This window comes from Schistocerca gregaria, chromosome 7, assembly GCF_023897955.1.
Source record: "Schistocerca gregaria isolate iqSchGreg1 chromosome 7, iqSchGreg1.2, whole genome shotgun sequence".
NCBI classification, from domain to species: domain Eukaryota; kingdom Metazoa; phylum Arthropoda; class Insecta; order Orthoptera; family Acrididae; genus Schistocerca; species Schistocerca gregaria.
Window position 1 is genome coordinate 284,465,918 of NC_064926.1, and position 17,851 is coordinate 284,483,768.

Consider the following 17,851-nt stretch of genomic DNA (forward strand, 5'->3'; position numbering starts at 1 on the left):
TAGGTATTAAAATCCATGGTGAAGAAATAAAAATGTAGAGGTTCGCCGATGACATTGTAATTCTGTCAGAGACAGCAAAGGTCTTGGAAGAGCAGCTGAATGGAATGGACAGTGTCTTGAAAGGAGGATATACGATTAACTTCAACAAAAGCAAAATTAGGATAATGGAATGTAGTCGAATTAAATCAGGTGATGTTGAGGGAATTAGATTAGGAAATGAGACACTTAAAGTAGTAAAGGAGTTTTGCTATTTGGGGAGCAAAATAACTGATGATGGTCGAAGTAGAGAGGATATAAAATGTAGACTGGCAATGGCAAGGAAAGCGTTTCTGAAGAAGAGAAATTTGTTAACATCGAGCATAGCTTTAAGTGTCAGGAAGTCGTTTCTGAAAGTATTTGTATGGAGTGTAGTTATGTATGGAAGTGAAACATGGACGATAACTAGTTTGGACAAGAAGAGAATAGAAGCTTTCGAAATGTGGTGCTACAGAAGAATACTGAAGATAAGGTGGATAGATCACGTAACTAATGAGGAGGTATTGAATAGGATTGGGGAGAAGAGAAGTTTGTGGCACAACTTGACTAGAAAGTGGGATCGGCTGGAAGGACATGTCCTGAGGCATCAAGGGATCACAAATTTAGGATTGGAGGGCAGCGTGGAGGGTAAAAATCATAGAAGGAGACCAACAGATGAATACACTAAGCAGATTCAGAAGGATGTAGGTTGCAGTAGGTACTGGGAGATGAAGAAACTTGCACAGGATAGATTAGCATGGAGAGCTGCATCAAACCAGTCTCAGGACTGAAGACCACAACAACAACAAAAACAACAACATGTATTTTACATAATGTGTTTTTATCAGATTATGTTCTTTGCATAAATGATGACTTCATCTAAGCCCATAGAAGCGACATCTAGGGAGGATGTAGGGAAACATATTTCTGGTAGCTACTGTTACTTCAGTAGCCAGTTGCAATAATCACTGTGTGGACGATGTGTCCTATTCTACACCTTATTTTAGATCTATATTACGAAGCTGTGCTGATTATATTTGTATGTTCTGATGATGCCATTATGGCCTTATCACTTTAGGACATTGTGTGAAAAAGGTACGTTTTACCGTATTTTATCTGTACATTTCCCTGGTTGCATGAAAGTATATTGTGAAATGTACTGCTACATTATGTCGAAAGACGCACTGCTCACTAGGTGTATATATTTGTATATTGTAGATCCGAGGATGGTCATTACGGACTGAAACTGGTCAACATCTAAAGAATTGATATTGTGATCAAAGACTGGAATAAAAAACATTTGACAGGCAGAACTATCTGCTCTCTAAGGAGACTAACATTCTTAACAGAGTTCATGAAATCTTACTTTCCTGCCCCATCCCTGAACTCTTTGACGCCAATTCATTTGACTATACAACTGGCAGTCAAAGTAATGCACAATTATGGATTCAATGCATTGCACCAAATCAAATTAATCCTGCTCTGATAATCTCTAAACAGAACTGAATGACATGTTGAAATGAAAGTATGTTGTCTTCCTTCTTACATTGATCTATATGTTCTTCCCATTAGTACTGAGTGTAATATTTAGGCCTTGTTTCTTTGCATGATGCCACACGATAGCTGATGTTGAAGGAACTATGTCATTTGACTTCAGCTGGCTATGTTAAGGTTTTGTCATTAAAATGGGCTACTTGACATGATACATTTGTCATTGAAAATAGAATGGTAACAAATCTGTTTCACAGACTGTAAAATTCCTCTGTTTCCAGTTCTTTTCTCAGGACAGAAAAAGATATTGTCTCAAGTCCCTTCTTGGCAACTATGAATTCAATACGGCATGTCTGTGCTCTTTTATTCTACATCTACATCGATACTCTGCAAATCACATTTAAGTGCCTGGCAGAGGGTTCATCGGACCACCTTCACAACTCTCCATTATTCCAATCTTGTATAACACAAGGAAAGAATGAACACCTACATCTTTCAGTACGAGCTCTGACTTCCCTTATTTTATCTTTGTGATCATTCCTCCCTATGTACGTCGGTGTCAACAAAATATTTTCGCATTCGGAAGACAAAGTTGGTGATTCTATGAGAAGATTCTATTGCAACAAAAAGTGCCTTTCTTTTAATGATTTCCAGCCCAAATCCTGTATCATTTCTGTGACACTCTCGCATATTTCGTGATAATAAAAGTATGCTGCCTTTCTTTGAACTTTTTCGATGTACTTTATCAGTCCTATCTGGTAAGGATCCCACACCGTGCAGCAGTAGTCTAAAAGAGGACAGACAAGCGTAGGGTGGGCAGTCTCCTTAGTAGGTTTGTTACATTTTCTAAGTGTCCTGCCAATAAAACGCAGTCTTTGGTTAGACTTCCCCACAACTTTTCTATGTGTTCCTTCCAATTAACGTTATTTGTAGCTGTAATACCTAGGTATTTAGTAGAATTTACGACTTTTAGATTAGATTGATTTATCGTGTACCCTAAGTTTAACGAGCTCCTTTTAGCACTCATGTGAATAACCTCACACTTTTTGTTATTCAGGGTCAACTGCAACTTTTCACACCATTCAGATATCTTTTCTAAATCGTTTTGCAGTTTGTTTTGATCTTCTGATGACTTTATTAGTTGATAAACGACAGTGTCAGCTGCAAACAACTGACGACGGCTGCAAGGATTGCCTCCAAAATCGTTTATATAGATAACGAACAACAAAGGGCCTATAACACTACCTCAGGGAACACCAGAAATGTACTGTATGACTTTCCATCAATTACTACGAACTGTGACCTCTGACAAGAAATCACAAATACAGTCACATAACTGAGATGATTCCATGAGCATGCTATTTCACTACGAGCCGCTTGTGTGGTACAGCGTCAAAAGCCTTCCGGAAATCCAGAAATACGGAATCAATCTGAAATCCCTCGTCAATAGCATTCAACACTTCATGTGAATAAAGAGATAGTTGTGCTTCACAGGAACGATGTTTTCTAAACCCATGTTGACTGTGTGTCAACAGAGTCTTTTCTTCGAGGTAATTCATAATGTTCAAACACAATATATGTTCTAAATTCTTGATGCATATCGATGTTAACGATATGGGCCTGTAATTTAATGGACTACTACTACTACTACCTTTCTTGAACAGTGGTATGACCTGTGCAACTTTCCAGTCTGGGTACGGATCTTTCGCCGAGCGAACGGTTGTATATGATTTCATGGAGCCAATGCATCAGCATACTCTGAAAGGAACCTAATTGGTATATAGTCTAACCAGAAGACTTGCTTTTCTTAAGTGATTTAAGTTGTTTCACTACTCTGAGGATATTTACTTCTACATTACTCATGTTAGCAGCTGTTCTCGGTTCGAATTTTGGAATATTTACTTCGTCTTCTTTTGTGAATGCATTTCAGAAGGGTGTGTTTAGTAACTCTGCTTTGGCAGCACTGTCTTTGACAGTATCTCCATCGCAGTCATGCAGAGAAGGCATTGATGGTTTCTTACCGCTAACATACTTCACATACAACCAGAATCTCTTTGGATTTTCTGCAAAGTTTCATTGTGGAAACTATTATAGGCATCTTGCAGTGAAGTCCATGCTAAATTGCGAGCTTCTGTAAAAGATCGCCAATCTTGGGGATTTTGCATCTGTTTAACTTTGGCATGATTGTTTCGTTGTTTCTGCAGCAGTGTTCTAACCTGTTTTGTGTACCAAGGAGGATCAGCTCCGTCGTTTGTTAATTGCTGCCAATACTGTTTCTTTGAATACAAGCCATATCTGGTCTACACTTATATTATTAATTTGGAATGAGTGGAGATTGTCTCTTAGGAAGGTGTCCAAGTGAAGTTTTATCTGCTTTTTTAATAGGTATATTTTTCGCTTATTTTTCAAGGATTTGGGGATTACAATATTCAATCTCGCTACGACAACCCTGTGTTCACTAATCCCTGATTCGGTTTTTGATGCTCATTATTAACTCAGGATTATTTGTTGCTAAGAGGTTAACTGTGTTTTCACAACCGCTCGCTATTCACATGGGCTCATGAACTAACTGTTCAAAATAATGTTAAGAGAATGTATTTAGCACAATTTCGGATGATATTTTCTGCGTAACTCCGGAATTAAACATGTATTTTTGCCAACATATCGAGCGTAAATTAAAGTCACTACCAACTATTATCGTACGGGTTTGAAATCTAACTCATTTTGTTTGAACCTTTCAGCAACTGTATCATTTGAATTGGGAGGTCGGTAAAAGGATCCAATTATTATTTTATTCTGGTTGCCAACAGTGACCTCTGCCCATACTAACTCACATGAAGTGTCTACTTCAAATTCGCGACAAGTTAAACTACTTCTGACATCAACAAACACGTCACAGCCAATTGTGTTTAGCCTATCCTTTCAGAACACTGTTAGGTTTTTCGCAAAAATTTAGGCTGAGCTTATATCCGGCTTTAGCCAGCTTTCAGTGCCTATAACGATTTGAGCATCAGTGCTTTCTATTAGTGCTTGGAGCTCTGGTACTTTCCCAACACAGCTATGACAATTTACAGCTGTTATACCAGTGGTTCCTGCATCTACATTCTTCCTGCGTTGAGCCTGCACCCTTTGGACTGAAGCTCTTCTTGTGTTTTGCCGGAACCCTCCAACCTAAAAAACCGCCCAGTCCACACCACAAAGCCCCTGCTGCCCATGTAGCCACCTCCTGTGTATAGTGGACAGCTGACCGGTTCAGCAGAACCTGAAACCCAACCACCCTCTGGCGCAAGTCGACAAATCTGCAGCCAACGCGGATGCAGAACCGTCCGAGCCTCTGATTCAGACCCTCCACTCGGCTCTGTACCAGAGGTCCGTAATCGGTCCTGTCGACTACGCTGCAAAGGGTCAGCTCTGCTTTCATCTGGAAAACAAGACTGGCAGTCTTTATCACTTCTGTTAGCCGCTCGAAACCAAAGAGAGAACCTCTTCTGATCCAAACTGACACACATCACTGGTACTGATGTGAGCACCCACCTGCAGTTGGCTGCACCCTGTGCTCTTCATGGCATCCGGGAGCACCCTTTCCACATCTGGAATGACTCCACCCGGTATGCACACCGAGTACACATTGGATTATTAATCATGTAACTCTTATTTTCACTAAATTCATCAGAAGAACTAATCCAGCCTGGCATTCCTAGTAGGTCAGGTATGATAACTTCCTTACTATCAACATGAACTACATTTAATTTTGGTTTTACAGATTATACAGTTCCATTCAGGACTCTCAAAGAGCAATGAGGTCCTGGGGAGTATGACCTCCAATGCAGTCAGAAATGGCTGTGTCTAACAATTTCAGTGTGGCGGTTGCCACTGTCAAAGCCATCCCCCCTTCCCCCATTTGTGGAGTATAGCTCACTTTAAGATCGATGCACTTCTATCATCTTTTTTGATACAAGGGGCCCATGAAAATACCACTGTGAGACAGACAATGTTTCACCAGTGTACCAAATGGTCATTGATTTATACCCAGTGCTTGTGATGGTAATGAGATAGTAGAATTAACTAACTCTCCATTATATTTATTTTTTACCTTAATAGTGATACACTTAACACTAACACATTTTAATGAATCAAATAAAAGATGTAATTCATTTGACAAATTATTTAGTACATAATCTGATTAAGTATTGGCTTACCATCCATTTGCACAGTTTTGACAATATGCATTTGGATACAGACTATTAATATTCAAATCACAGGCCACTGAAAACTTCTCACAACAAAAACCTAGAGACATTGTAGCCCACAAACTTACCTCATCAGGAGCCTGCTGTAATCTGCCAACTGAATAAGATCTTACAGCAGGGTGGGTAAAATTGGGTCCCAAAAGTTCCAGTGCATCTTCTACATCCATAGGTGCCCACTGTTTCAACATATCTAAGGCCTGACGTGCTTCCACATTCAATTTCCAATTTACACACTTGAGGAATTTTGTGAGTGCCTGCAAACAAAAAGTTAGTTAGCTTATGGATTTAAACATAAAACAAATATTGACTAGTGACAATAGGGTGGAGGGAAATGATGTAGATATTAAACACAAAAACTTTTCTAATCTGTGTGAATGCCTGGTCTCAGAATCTGAATTAATACAATGAAAAGTATGGGGGATGCGGACATGCAAGAAAGAAAATTACAGACATTATGTTGAAATCAGTATCAGTTACAGGCTTTTATGAGAATTATTCTTCCATTACTCAGATTCACCACACTGGGGATAATGAACTTTCATTATGACACAAATTAAAAGACTATTCAGTAATATGTTGGCATATCTTCAGTCATATTTATACTCAACAAGTTTCACCTGGCCTGCCACCTAAATCCTTCCATTTGCAGGTGGAATAGGGAGAAAACAGAATTCTGATAGCAGCTGTAGAAGATCTCTGCATTATAAAAGCCACTATAAAGTTCGTAGTCCATCTATGAAAGTGTTTTCACCACCCTATAAAATTTTGCAAACACTGAAAAATAATTACACAATCAGTTATTTCATTTTTCTAGAGGCACCTATCCTTTGTTGAATGCAGTGTTATTTAACTCACAATATAGCATTTGCAAAATAACTTGTGGAAACAGAAGTTTAGAAGGCACATTTAATTGAGAATGTCAGCAGCTTTGTGAAGTTTCACATGTTTAAGCAGGGGTACCACTGTTGCTGGCCAGCCTTCCCCTTCTTCAGTCTGAAGACTCGTTTGTTAGAAATCTCCAACTACTCTAGCCTGCAGAAGCCTAGTTATCTGCACTGCAACCTACATCTATTTGAGCCCACTTACTGTACTCATTCTTTGGTACTTCTCTACAAATTTTTACCCCAACGCTTCCCTCCATTAATAAACTGGCAATTCCTTCATGCCTTGGGATTTGTCCTGTCAGTTGATCCTCTAACAGACAAATTTATGTTCTAAGTCACAAAAGAATTGGCTGTGAGTGGACATTGATTAAAATCAGTGGGGAAAGTTGAACATTTGTGCCAATCCAGGAGTTGAACCCAAATCTCCTGCTTACTAGGCACAGATGCTCTTACCACTTAGCCATCTACATTTACGTCCATACTCCTCAAGCCACCTGATGGTGTGTGGTGGAGGGTACCTTGAATACCTCTATCAGTTCTCCCTTGTATTCCAGTCTTGTATTGTTCGTGGAAAGAAGAATTGTCAGTATGCCTCTGTGTGGGCTCTAATCTCTCTGATTTTACCCTCATGGTCTCTTCGTGAGATACTTAGAAGGGAGCAATATATTGCTTAACTCCTCGGTGAAGGTATGTTCTCGAAACTTCAAAAAAGCCCGTACCGAGCTGCTGAGTTTATCATCTCCGTAATGCTTTCACGATTACTAAATGGTACTGTAACGAAGTGCGCTGCTCTCCGTTGGATCTACTCTATCTCTTCTATCAACCCTATCTGGTACGGATCCCACACTGGAGAGCAGTATTCAAGCAGTGGGCGAACAAGTGTACTGTAACCTACTTTCTTTGTTTTCGGATTGCATTTCCTTAGAATTCTTCCAATGAATCTCAGTCTGGCATCTGCTTTACCAACGATCAACTTATCAACTTATCAACTTTATATGTTCATTCCATTTGAAATCACTCCTAATGCCTACTCACAGGTAATTTATGGAATTAACTGCTTCCAGTTGCTGACCTGCTATATTGTAGCTAAATGATAAAGGATATTTCTTTCTATGTATTCGCAGCACATTACACTTGTCTACATTGAGATTCAATTGCCATTCCCTGCACCATGCGTCAATTCACTGCAGATCATCCTACATTTCAGTACAATTTTCGATTGTTACAACCTCTTGATATACCACAGCATCATCCGCAAAAAGCCTCAGTGAACTTCCAATGTTATCCACAAGGTCATTTGTGTATATTGTGAATAGCAATGGTCCTACGACACTCCCCTGCAGCACACCTGAAATCACTCTTACTTCGGAAGACCTCTCTCCATTGAGAATGACATGCTGCGTTCTGTTATCTAAGAACTCTTCAATCCAATCACACAATTGGTCCAATAGCCAATTTTCTCTTACTTTGTTTTTCAAACGACTGTGGGGAACGGTATCGAACACCTTGCGGAAGTCAAGAAACACGGCATCTACCTGGGAACCCGTGTATGGCCCCCCGAGTCTCGTGGACGAATAGTGCGAGTTGGGTTTTACACCATCGTCTTTTTCAAAACCCATACTGATTCCTACAGAGTAAATTTCTTAGTCTCCAGAAAAGTCATTATACTCTAACATAATACATGTTCCAAAATTCTACAACTGATCGACTTTAGAGATATAGGTGTCTAGTTCTGCATATCTGTTCGACGTCCCTTCTTGAAAATGGGGATGACCTGTACCCTTTTCCAATCCTTTGGAATGCTACGCTCTAGAGGGCCTACAGTACACCGCTGCAAGAAGGGGCAAGTTCCTTCGCGTACTCTGTAAAATCGAACTGGACACATTTTTCATTGCAACTGCATGGACTACTGTAGTATGCCTCCCATCACATCAAAATTCTTTAAAATTTCAGTTTTGCCCAGTTTCACTCAATACCATCTCATTCATTAACTCTACCTACTCCCCCATCACCACCATTCTACTCATTTCGAAAGCTTCTATTCTCTTCCTCCACTAAAAATTTTCCATCCATGTTTTACTTCCATAGAAGGTTATACATAGACAAATACCACTGGAAACGGACTTCCTAGAACTTCAATTTATATCAGATGTTAAACTGATCTTTTTCAGAAATGCATTTTGTGCTATAACCAATCTATATTTTATGCCCTCTACTGCAGCCATCATGCTGCATAAATAGCAACACCCATCTACTATTTTTAGTATCATTTTACAATATAATTCCTTCAGCATTGACCAATTTATTTCAACTACCTTCGATTACCTTTGTTTTACTTTTGTTCATGTTCATCTTAGAACCTTATTGCTCAAGTGTATGGGAGCCATACCAAACAGGACTAATGGGGGATATTGAATGTATATAGAGAAAGGCGGCATGAATGGTCACAGGTTTGTTTAATCTGTGGTAAAAAGTCACAGGGATACTGAAGGAACTGAACTGAACTGAAGACTCTTGAAATTAGATGTAAACTATCCAGAGAGTTTGTTAATGGAGTTTCAAGAACTGGTTTTAAATGATGGTGCTAGGAATACACTACGATCACTCACTTAGCGATCGTGAGGATAAAATTAGAATAATAACTGCATGCACACAAGCATTCAAACTATCATTCTTCCCTTGTTCTATACATCAATGGAATGAGAAGAAATCCAAATACTGGTACAATGCGACGTACTGCCTGACGTGCAGCTCACGGTAGTTTGCAGAGTATAGATGAAGTAGATAAAGTCTTTTGAAGATACTATTCAATCTGTTCAACTTCTCTTCAGTGTCCTTTGCTGTCTCTGACAGAAGTGTAATGCCAAAATTCAATGTTTTATTTCTTCTCCCTGAACTTTTATTTCCTCTCCAAATTTCTTCTTGGGTCTTTTACAGCCTGCACATGTGCACAGTGTACAGACTGAATAACTCTGGAACGGGCTACAAACCTGTTTCTCTTCTCAACCACCACTGCCCTTTCAGATCATTCAACCCTCCTAACCACTGTCTAATTTCTGAGTAAGATTTAAAACTTTCATTCCCTGAACTGAAGGGGTCAGCGGACAAAAGTGCCAACCCCAAATTTAATGAAGGTTAGTCTGATCACCTTATCTGCTGTATATTTGAATGCACCACATGCCAGGAAAAAGTAATTCCATATGTACCAGTATCGGTACCTATCAAGAACTCAAAATCCACTCTTCACTTGACTCCCACGATTTGATCCCTGCTATCTTCAGAATGTCAAAGAATGTATTTGACATAGTAATCGACAGCAATCAAAATTCTTTTATCCATTTAGGTAATAATATATCTTTACATGCTGTACAAGCTATTTCTGGTTTAGAATGTATTAAGTACACTTCACACAGGGAACTGTGGCTAGAGCTTTACCCTTTTAATCCTAAATTTTGCTGAATAGTCAGCAGTCATGGCAATAACACAGTGCTCTGCACATCGATCCTAACATGGATTTGGTAAAGTTGGTTTTTAATCTTTTGTTGTTGTTGTTGTTGCCTTCAGTACTGAGACTGGTTTGAGGCAGCTCTCCATGCTACTCTATCCTGTTTTTATTATTATTTTTTTTTTTTTTTTTTTTTTGTGGTTAAAGGGTGCACAACTACAATGGTCATTAGCGCCCTGACTAAGTTCGGAACGCACCGCGAGGCACAAGGTTAAAACAGCAACTAAAAGGGACAACACTATAAAAGACGTATTAACAGGCATAGGATTAAAAAACTACAGCATAATCAAACGTCCTTAGACAGGTGTGTCAAGTTGATAAAACGAAGAACGCGAGCAGCAGCTCCTGGGTCATCCGCTAAAATGGCATCCAGAGTACATGGCAGGCCAAGAACAAGACGCAGTGTAGTAAAATCCGGACAGGACGTTAAAATGTGGCGGACCGTCAGCAATTGCCCACATGGACAGAACGGCGCCGGCGCTGCCGTCAGCAGATGGCGATGGCTGAACCAGCAGTGTCCAATTCGTAGCCGGGCCAAAACGACCTCCTCCCGCCGAGAAGGACATGAGGAGGATGTCCAAGCTGCGGGAAGAGGTTCAAAGGCCCGAAGCTTGTTGTCCGTAAGTGCAGCCCAATTGGCATGCCACAGCGATAAAATGCGCTGACCCTGCTACAATCTGATGAAGGGACACAACTAGAAGCCGTCCGAGGCTTCCGGTGGTGGCAGACATAAAGAACAGCAGCTTCGTGCCCAGGGATACCGACATGGCCAGGAACCCACATAAAGCTAACTGGAGACCCGTCGTTCACCAGCTGTTGAAGAGAGCGTTGGATCCGGTGCACGAAAGGGTGAACTGGATACGGATCACTGAGGCTCTGGATGGCGCTCAGAGAATCGAAGCAGATGACATAAGCAGAATGTCAGTGGCGGCAGACAAAGAACAGCCTGGTAGAGGGCAAAGAGCTCAGCTGTGAAGACCGAACAATGGCCATGTAGCCGGTATTTGAAACTTCGTGCCCCAACAATAAAAGAACACCCGACCCAGTCATTGGTCTTAGAGCCATCTGTATAAATGAAGGTCATATTAATGAACTTCGAACGAAGTTCGACAAAACGGGAGTGGTATACCGAACCGGGGGTAACCTCCTTTGGGAGCGAGCTGAGGTCAAGGTGAACGCGAACCTAATGCCTGGAGCCAAGGTGGCATGTGGCTCTCGCCCATTCTAAAGGTTGCAGGGAGTGAAGAATCAAGATGTTGAAGGAGGCGACGAAAGCGAACTCCAGGGGGGTAGCAGGGCAGAGACATACAACCCGTATTGACAGGCGAGAGAGTCATCAAAAAAGGAACGATACGACAGGTGGTCGGGCATTGACAGTAGCCGACAGGTGTAATGACAAAGCAGTATATCGCACCGGTAGGGGAGTTGCAATTCACCGGTTTCAGCATGAAGACTCTCGATGGGACTAGTATAAAACGCTCTGATCGCAAGACGTAAACCTCGATGTTGTATGGAGTTGAGGCGGCGTAAGATGGGCAGCCGTGCAGAGGAGTATACAAAGCTCCCATAATCCAGCTTGGAGCGGACGATTGACAGATATAGGTGAAGTAGGATGGTTCGATCCGCTCCCCACGACATACCACTGAGAACACGGAGGACATTTAGAGAACGAGTACAACGGGCAGCCAAATATGACATGTGGAGACCAGCTAAGTTTCCTGTCAAATGTAAGACCTAAAAATTTTGTTGTCTCCATGAATGGGAGAGCAATGGAACTGAGTTGTAAGGACGGTGGGAGAAACACTTTGTAGTGCCAGAAGTTAATACAGACTGTCTTCTCGGCAGAAAAACTGAAGCCATTGGCGACACTCCAGGGGTAAAGACGGTCAAGAGAATGCTGAAGGCAGCACTCCAGGAAACATGTACACTGCGCGCTGCAATAGATGGTAAAATCGTCCACGAAAAGGGAGCCCGATACATCAGCTGAGAGGCAATCCATTATTGGATTGATCGCTATGGCAAAGAGAGCGACGCTCTAAACTAAGCCCTGTGGCACCCCATTCTCCTGGCAAAAGGTGTCTGACAGGACAGAACCCACATGTACCCTGAACTGTCGATCCATTAAAAAGGAACGAATAAAAAGAGGGAGGCGACCGCGAAGGCCCCATGTATGCACGGTGCGGAGAATGCCCGCCCTCCAACAGGGCGCTTCCGCAAGAAGTTATTCATAATGAAGGTCGACAAGGTAACCAGATGGTCAACAGCAGAGCAGCACCTACGAAATCCACATTGTACATTGGCAAGTAGGCATCGAGATTCGAGCAGCCAAACCAAACGAGAGTTAACCATTCGCTCCATCACTTTACAGACACAGCTGGTAAGTGAGATGGGTCGATAACTGGAAGGAAAGTGCTTGTCCTTCCCCGCCTTAGGAATCTGTACAACAATAGACTCGCGCCAGCATGCGGGAACATATCCCTCAATCCAGACGTGATTGTAAGTACGAAGAAGGAAACCTTTACCCGCAGGAGAAAGGTTCTTCAGTATCTGAATATGAATAGAATCAGGACCTGGAGCGGAGGACTGTGACCGGGCAAATGCATTTTCGAGTTCCTGCATGGTGAATGGGGCATTATAACTTACACGATTCGAGGAGTGGAAGTTAGGTGGCCGAGCCTCCTCTGCCTGCTTTTGGGGGAGGAAGTCAGGGGGTAATGAGTGGAGCTCGAAACCTCTGCGAAAAAGCGGCCGAAGGCATTGGTGAAATCCTCAGGGGCCACAAGGACGTCATTCGCGACCGTCAAGCCAGAAACTGGTGAGTGGACCTTAGTGCCAGATAGCCGGCGCAGGCTACCCCAGACAACAGAAGGAGTAAAACTGTTGAAGCTGCTTGTGAAAGCAGCCCAGCTGGCTTTCTTGCTTTCTTTAAAAATACGACGACACTGTGCACGTAATCGTTTATAATTGATACAATTCACCACTGTAGGGTGGCGTTTAAAGGTGCGTAAAGCATGTCGACGAGCACGTAAAGCGTCTCTACATGCTGCGGTCCACCAGGGGACCGGTACGCGACGTGGAGAAGAAGTAGTGCGAGGGATGGAATATTCAGCAGCAGTGAGAATGACTTCCGTGAGGTGCGCGGCCTGACTATCGCAGCTTGTGAAGGTTTGATCCTGAAAGGTCGCCCTGGAAGAGAAGAGCCCCAGTCTGCTTTGGAGATGTTCCAACTAGTTGAGCACGGAGAGGGGATATGATGCAGGAGATGGAAAACACACAGGAAGTGGTCGATCAAATGTGTATCAGAAAGTGCATACCACTCAAACTGGCGTGCAAGTTGGGTAGTACATACAGAGAGGTCTAAGTGGGAATAGGTGTGAGAGGTGTCTGAAAGAAAAGTAGGGGCGCCAGTATTGAGGCAGACAAGATTGAGCTGGTTGAAAACGTCTGCTAACATGGAGCCCCTCGGACAGGATGCTGGAGAGCCACAAAGAGGATGGTGAGCATTGAAGTCGCCAGTTAACAAAAATGGTGCAGGTAGCTGAGCAATAATTTGAATGATGTCTGCCCTGGTAACGGCAGACGACAATGGAGTGTAAACGGTACAAATGGAAAATGTAAAAGTGGGGAGAGGAATGCGGACGGCAACTGCCTGCAGGCCGGTGTGCAATGTGATGGGATCATAGTAGATATCATCCTGGACCAGCAACATGACCCCTCCATGAGCCAGAATACCTGCCACAGGGCGTAGGTCAAAACGCACAGAGGTGTAGTGTGCCAAGGCAATTTGATCGCATGGGCGTAGCTTCGTTTCCTGGAGGGCTACGACGAGCGGACGGTGCAAGCAGAGCAGCAATTTCAAGTCCTCTCGGTTGGAGCAAATGCTGCTAACATACCAGTGAATAAGTGCCATCGTGAGAAGAAGAAGAAGATGCAAGAAGAGGTCATCTCTAAGGCCGCTGAGGGCCCGGCTTCGAGCGAGCACTGCCGCCGCTAGCAGTCATCGTCCATTTGTTCTATAGGTTCATCGGCCATGTTGTTAAGATGGCCGGGAGGGGGAGCTTCCTCCGCTGGTGAATGGCCAGATGTTCGGCTACCAGCGGTGCGGCCAGGCGAAACGGATGACGGCCTGGGGCGGCAACCACTGGGTGGCGCAGGAGAAGAAATGCGCCTTGGCGGGGAAGGAGAACTGTGCTTCCTATGAGCCTTCTTGAAAGGTCATTTTGTGGAAGTATTGGTCGATGGCTGAGAGTTCGAGGTACATAGGAGGTCTGCACGAGACGGTTCCTTCTTGAAGGCCCTTGCATCTGACTTCTGGGTCTTCGTCCTGGCAGAAGCTGATAAAGGTGCTTGTGTCAGAGGGATGACTGGAGGAAGAGGAGACGTTGACCGGGCGATCTTAGCACTGGCCGAACGGACGACCTTAGTGCTGAAGGTCAGATCGCATGTCTACCACCTACCTGGTAGTCCGAGGAGAGGCGAGGACAGTACTGTATTGCCCCGCTGGGAGCAGCGTAGGCTTCTTACTAGCAAATAGCTTGCTAGCAGAATAGGTGGACACTTTCTCTTTGACCCGAATTTCTTGGATACAGCGTTCTTCCTTGTAGATGGGACAGTCGCGGGAGGATGCTGCATAGCCACCGTGACAGTTCACACAACGAGGAGACGGAGGTGGACAGTCAGCCTCATGGGCATCCCTGCCACAAGTGACATTTAGCCGCGTTGGAACAAGACTGGCGAGTGTGATTAAAACACTGACACTGGTAGCAACGGGTAGGTGTCGGGACATAGGGGCGAACAGAAATAACCTCGTAGCCCGCTTTGATGCGCGACGGCAGTTTAGCACTACCAAAGGTCAAGAAAAATGTCCAGGTCGGTGCAAGGTCATTGTTGACCTTTTTCATGACCCTATGGACAGCCGTCACGCCCTGCTCAGCGAGGAAAGACAATCTCTTCGTCAGTCAATCTGTCGAGTGATCTAGTATATACCACACCACAAGACGAATTTAAAGTGCGGTGAGCCTCCACCCAGACAGGGAATGTGTACAGGAGTGTGGCCCGAAGCAGTTTTTGTGCCTGAAAGGCGCTCTCAGTTTCTAGTAATAAGGTACCGTTACGCAACCTGGTACAAGACCGATCCGGCTATGGCATCTATGCCCTTCTGGGTAACGAAAGGGTTGACAGAGGAAAAATCCTTTCCGTCCTCTGATCGAGAAACTACAAGGAACTGTGGGGGCAGGCGGTAGTACTTTTGTCACTGGTGGCTGGTCAAGTTTCCGTTTGTGGGCAGAAGTCAAGAGAGAAGAAGAAGAGAAATCCATTGCGGAGGAATCCCCCATGATTGCCAGCGTCTCCGATGGCGCGCTCCTTCCTTGTGGGGACCCTCTCAGAGGGCACTCCCGCCTTAGGTGATTGTTCACACCTCAGGTCACACCTCCCGAGAAACGGACGGAAGGACCAATCGGCATGGTCGGAAGTTGTCAGCTCAGGCATCATCCCTCCCTGGGCCTGGCCTTTACCAGGGGGTACGTGCGTGCCTTACTTGTCTACCCAGGGCGCGGAATTATGCAACACCCCGTCACCGGCTACGCGTGCGAACGCGTGGGTCGGCCTTCAGGCACGCACAGGAAGGAAGGAAGGTAGGAGAGAGGGAAAGAAAGGACAGACTGTCTCAAACGCCGAGGCGAGGTAAAGGAGAAGGCGAGGGAAAGGAGAAGGCGAGGGAAAGGAGAAGGCGAGGGAAAGGAGAAGGCGAGGGAAAGGAGAAGGCGAGGGAAAGGAGAAGGCGAGGGAAAGGAGAAGGCGAGGGAAAGGAGAAGGCGAGGGAAAGGAGAAGGCGAGGGAAAGGAGAAGGCGAGGGAAAGGAGAAGGCGAGGGAAAGGAGAAGGCGAGGGAAAGGAGAAGGCGAGGGAAAGGAGAAGGCGAGGGAAAGGAGAAGGCGAGGGAAAGGAGAAGGCGAGGGAAAGGAGAAGGCGAGGGAAAGGAGAAGGCGAGGGAAAGGAGAAGGCGAGGGAAAGGAGAAGGCGAGGGAAAGGAGAAGGCGAGGGAAAGGAGAAGGCGAGGGAAAGGAGAAGGCGAGGGAAAGGAGAAGGCGAGGGAAAGGAGAAGGCGAGGGAAAGGAGAAGGCGAGGGAAAGGAGAAGGCGAGGGAAAGGAGAAGGCGAGGGAAAGGAGAAGGCGAGGGAAAGGAGAAGGCGAGGGAAAGGAGAAGGCGAGGGAAAGGAGAAGGCGAGGGAAAGGAGAAGGCGAGGGAAAGGAGAAGGCGAGGGAAAGGAGAAGGCGAGGGAAAGGAGAAGGCGAGGGAAAGGAGAAGGCGAGGGAAAGTAGAAGGCGAGGGAAAGAAGAAGGCGAGGGAAAGAAGAAGGCGAGGGAAAGAAGAAGGCGAGGGAAAGAAGAAGGCGAGGGAAAGAAGAAGGCGAGGGAAAGAAGAAGGCGAGGGAAAGAAGAAGGCGAGGGAAAGAGTAAGTAAGACAGTGAGATGGAGAAGAACAATGAAAGGAACCAACCAAAGGAAGAAACCAGAAGAAGTGATAAACCAAAATGAACGCAAATATAGGTCGTGGAACCGTCCGTCTCCGGACGCAGGCGCTAGCTACCCCCTTGAGGGGGAGGGACTCCTTTTAGTCGCCTCTTACGACAGGCAGGAATACCTTGGGCCTATTCTAACTCCCGGACCCGCAGGGGGGACTATTCTGTACAAGCTCCTTCATCTCCCAGTACCTACTGCAGCCTACATCCTTCTGAATCTGCTCAGTGTATTCATCTCTTGTCTCCCTCTACAATTTTTACCCTTCACGCTGTCCTTCAATACTAAATTGGTGCTCCCTCGATGTCTCAGAACATGTCCTACCAACCGATCCCTTCTTCTAGTCAAGTTGTGCCACTAGCTCCTCTTCTCCCCAATTCTATTCAATACCTCCTCATTAGTTATGTGATCTACGCATCTAATCTTCTATTAAGATTGTTTTACTGTAATTCCTTGGTGCAAATAGTATGTGTGTTTCTATTTTATGACTTTTTGTTATGTATTTCAGAATCTGGTCTGATGATCACTGTATAACAACGAAAATCAGCAAGTCAGAACGAGATTTTCACTCTGCAGCAGAGTGTAGACTGATATGAAACTTCCTGGCAGGTAACTGTGTGCCGGACCAAGACTCGAACTCGGGACTTTTGCGTTTCGTGGGCAAGTGCTCTACCAACTGAGCTACCAAAGCACCACTCACGCCCCTTCCTCACAGTTGGTAGAGCACTTGCCCGCAAAAGGCAAAGGTCCCGAGTTCAAGTCTCGGTCCAGCACACAGTTTTACTCTGCCAGGAAGTTTCAAAATCAGCAATTACTAGTAAAATAAATTTATTGTGTTTTGAACTGATACTGCACTTAATGTTAAATACAATCGATGTTCAAGTATTCTGCTAAAAATTGTTACTGCAAGAGATTCCCAGGAGTAGGACTGACTTTTTTGAAGCTACTTATACAGTGGGGAAGGTTAACTGTCCCAGATATCACATCCTGCAGCCATTCTTCCTGGTGGGCCCCTATTTAGGAATAATCGACATAAAGCAATGTCAAAATTCCTTGCGGGTCACTCTTTCCAAGCATTAATCCAAACTTGCTGGGTCTGCTGCCCTTGTGGATCACTACAACTTTTAAAATTGTGCTGAAATGGCAAAGAGTGCCATAGCATGGTGATTAAATTAGTGGGTTGG

The 17,851-nt window shown here is 44.3% G+C and overlaps 1 protein-coding gene across 2 annotated transcripts in view; it reads right to left on the reverse strand.

Annotated features, from left to right (window-relative positions):
* LOC126282110 (phosphatidylinositol 3-kinase catalytic subunit type 3) overlaps window positions 1-17,851 on the reverse strand; it is a 102,089-nt gene that overhangs the window by 65,340 nt on the left and 18,898 nt on the right. For both annotated transcript variants that reach the window (XM_049981570.1, XM_049981571.1), the window contains exon 8: window positions 5,825-6,010. In XM_049981570.1, the coding sequence (XP_049837527.1) occupies window positions 5,825-6,010 (186 nt within the window). The remainder of the gene's footprint in view (window positions 1-5,824; window positions 6,011-17,851) is intronic.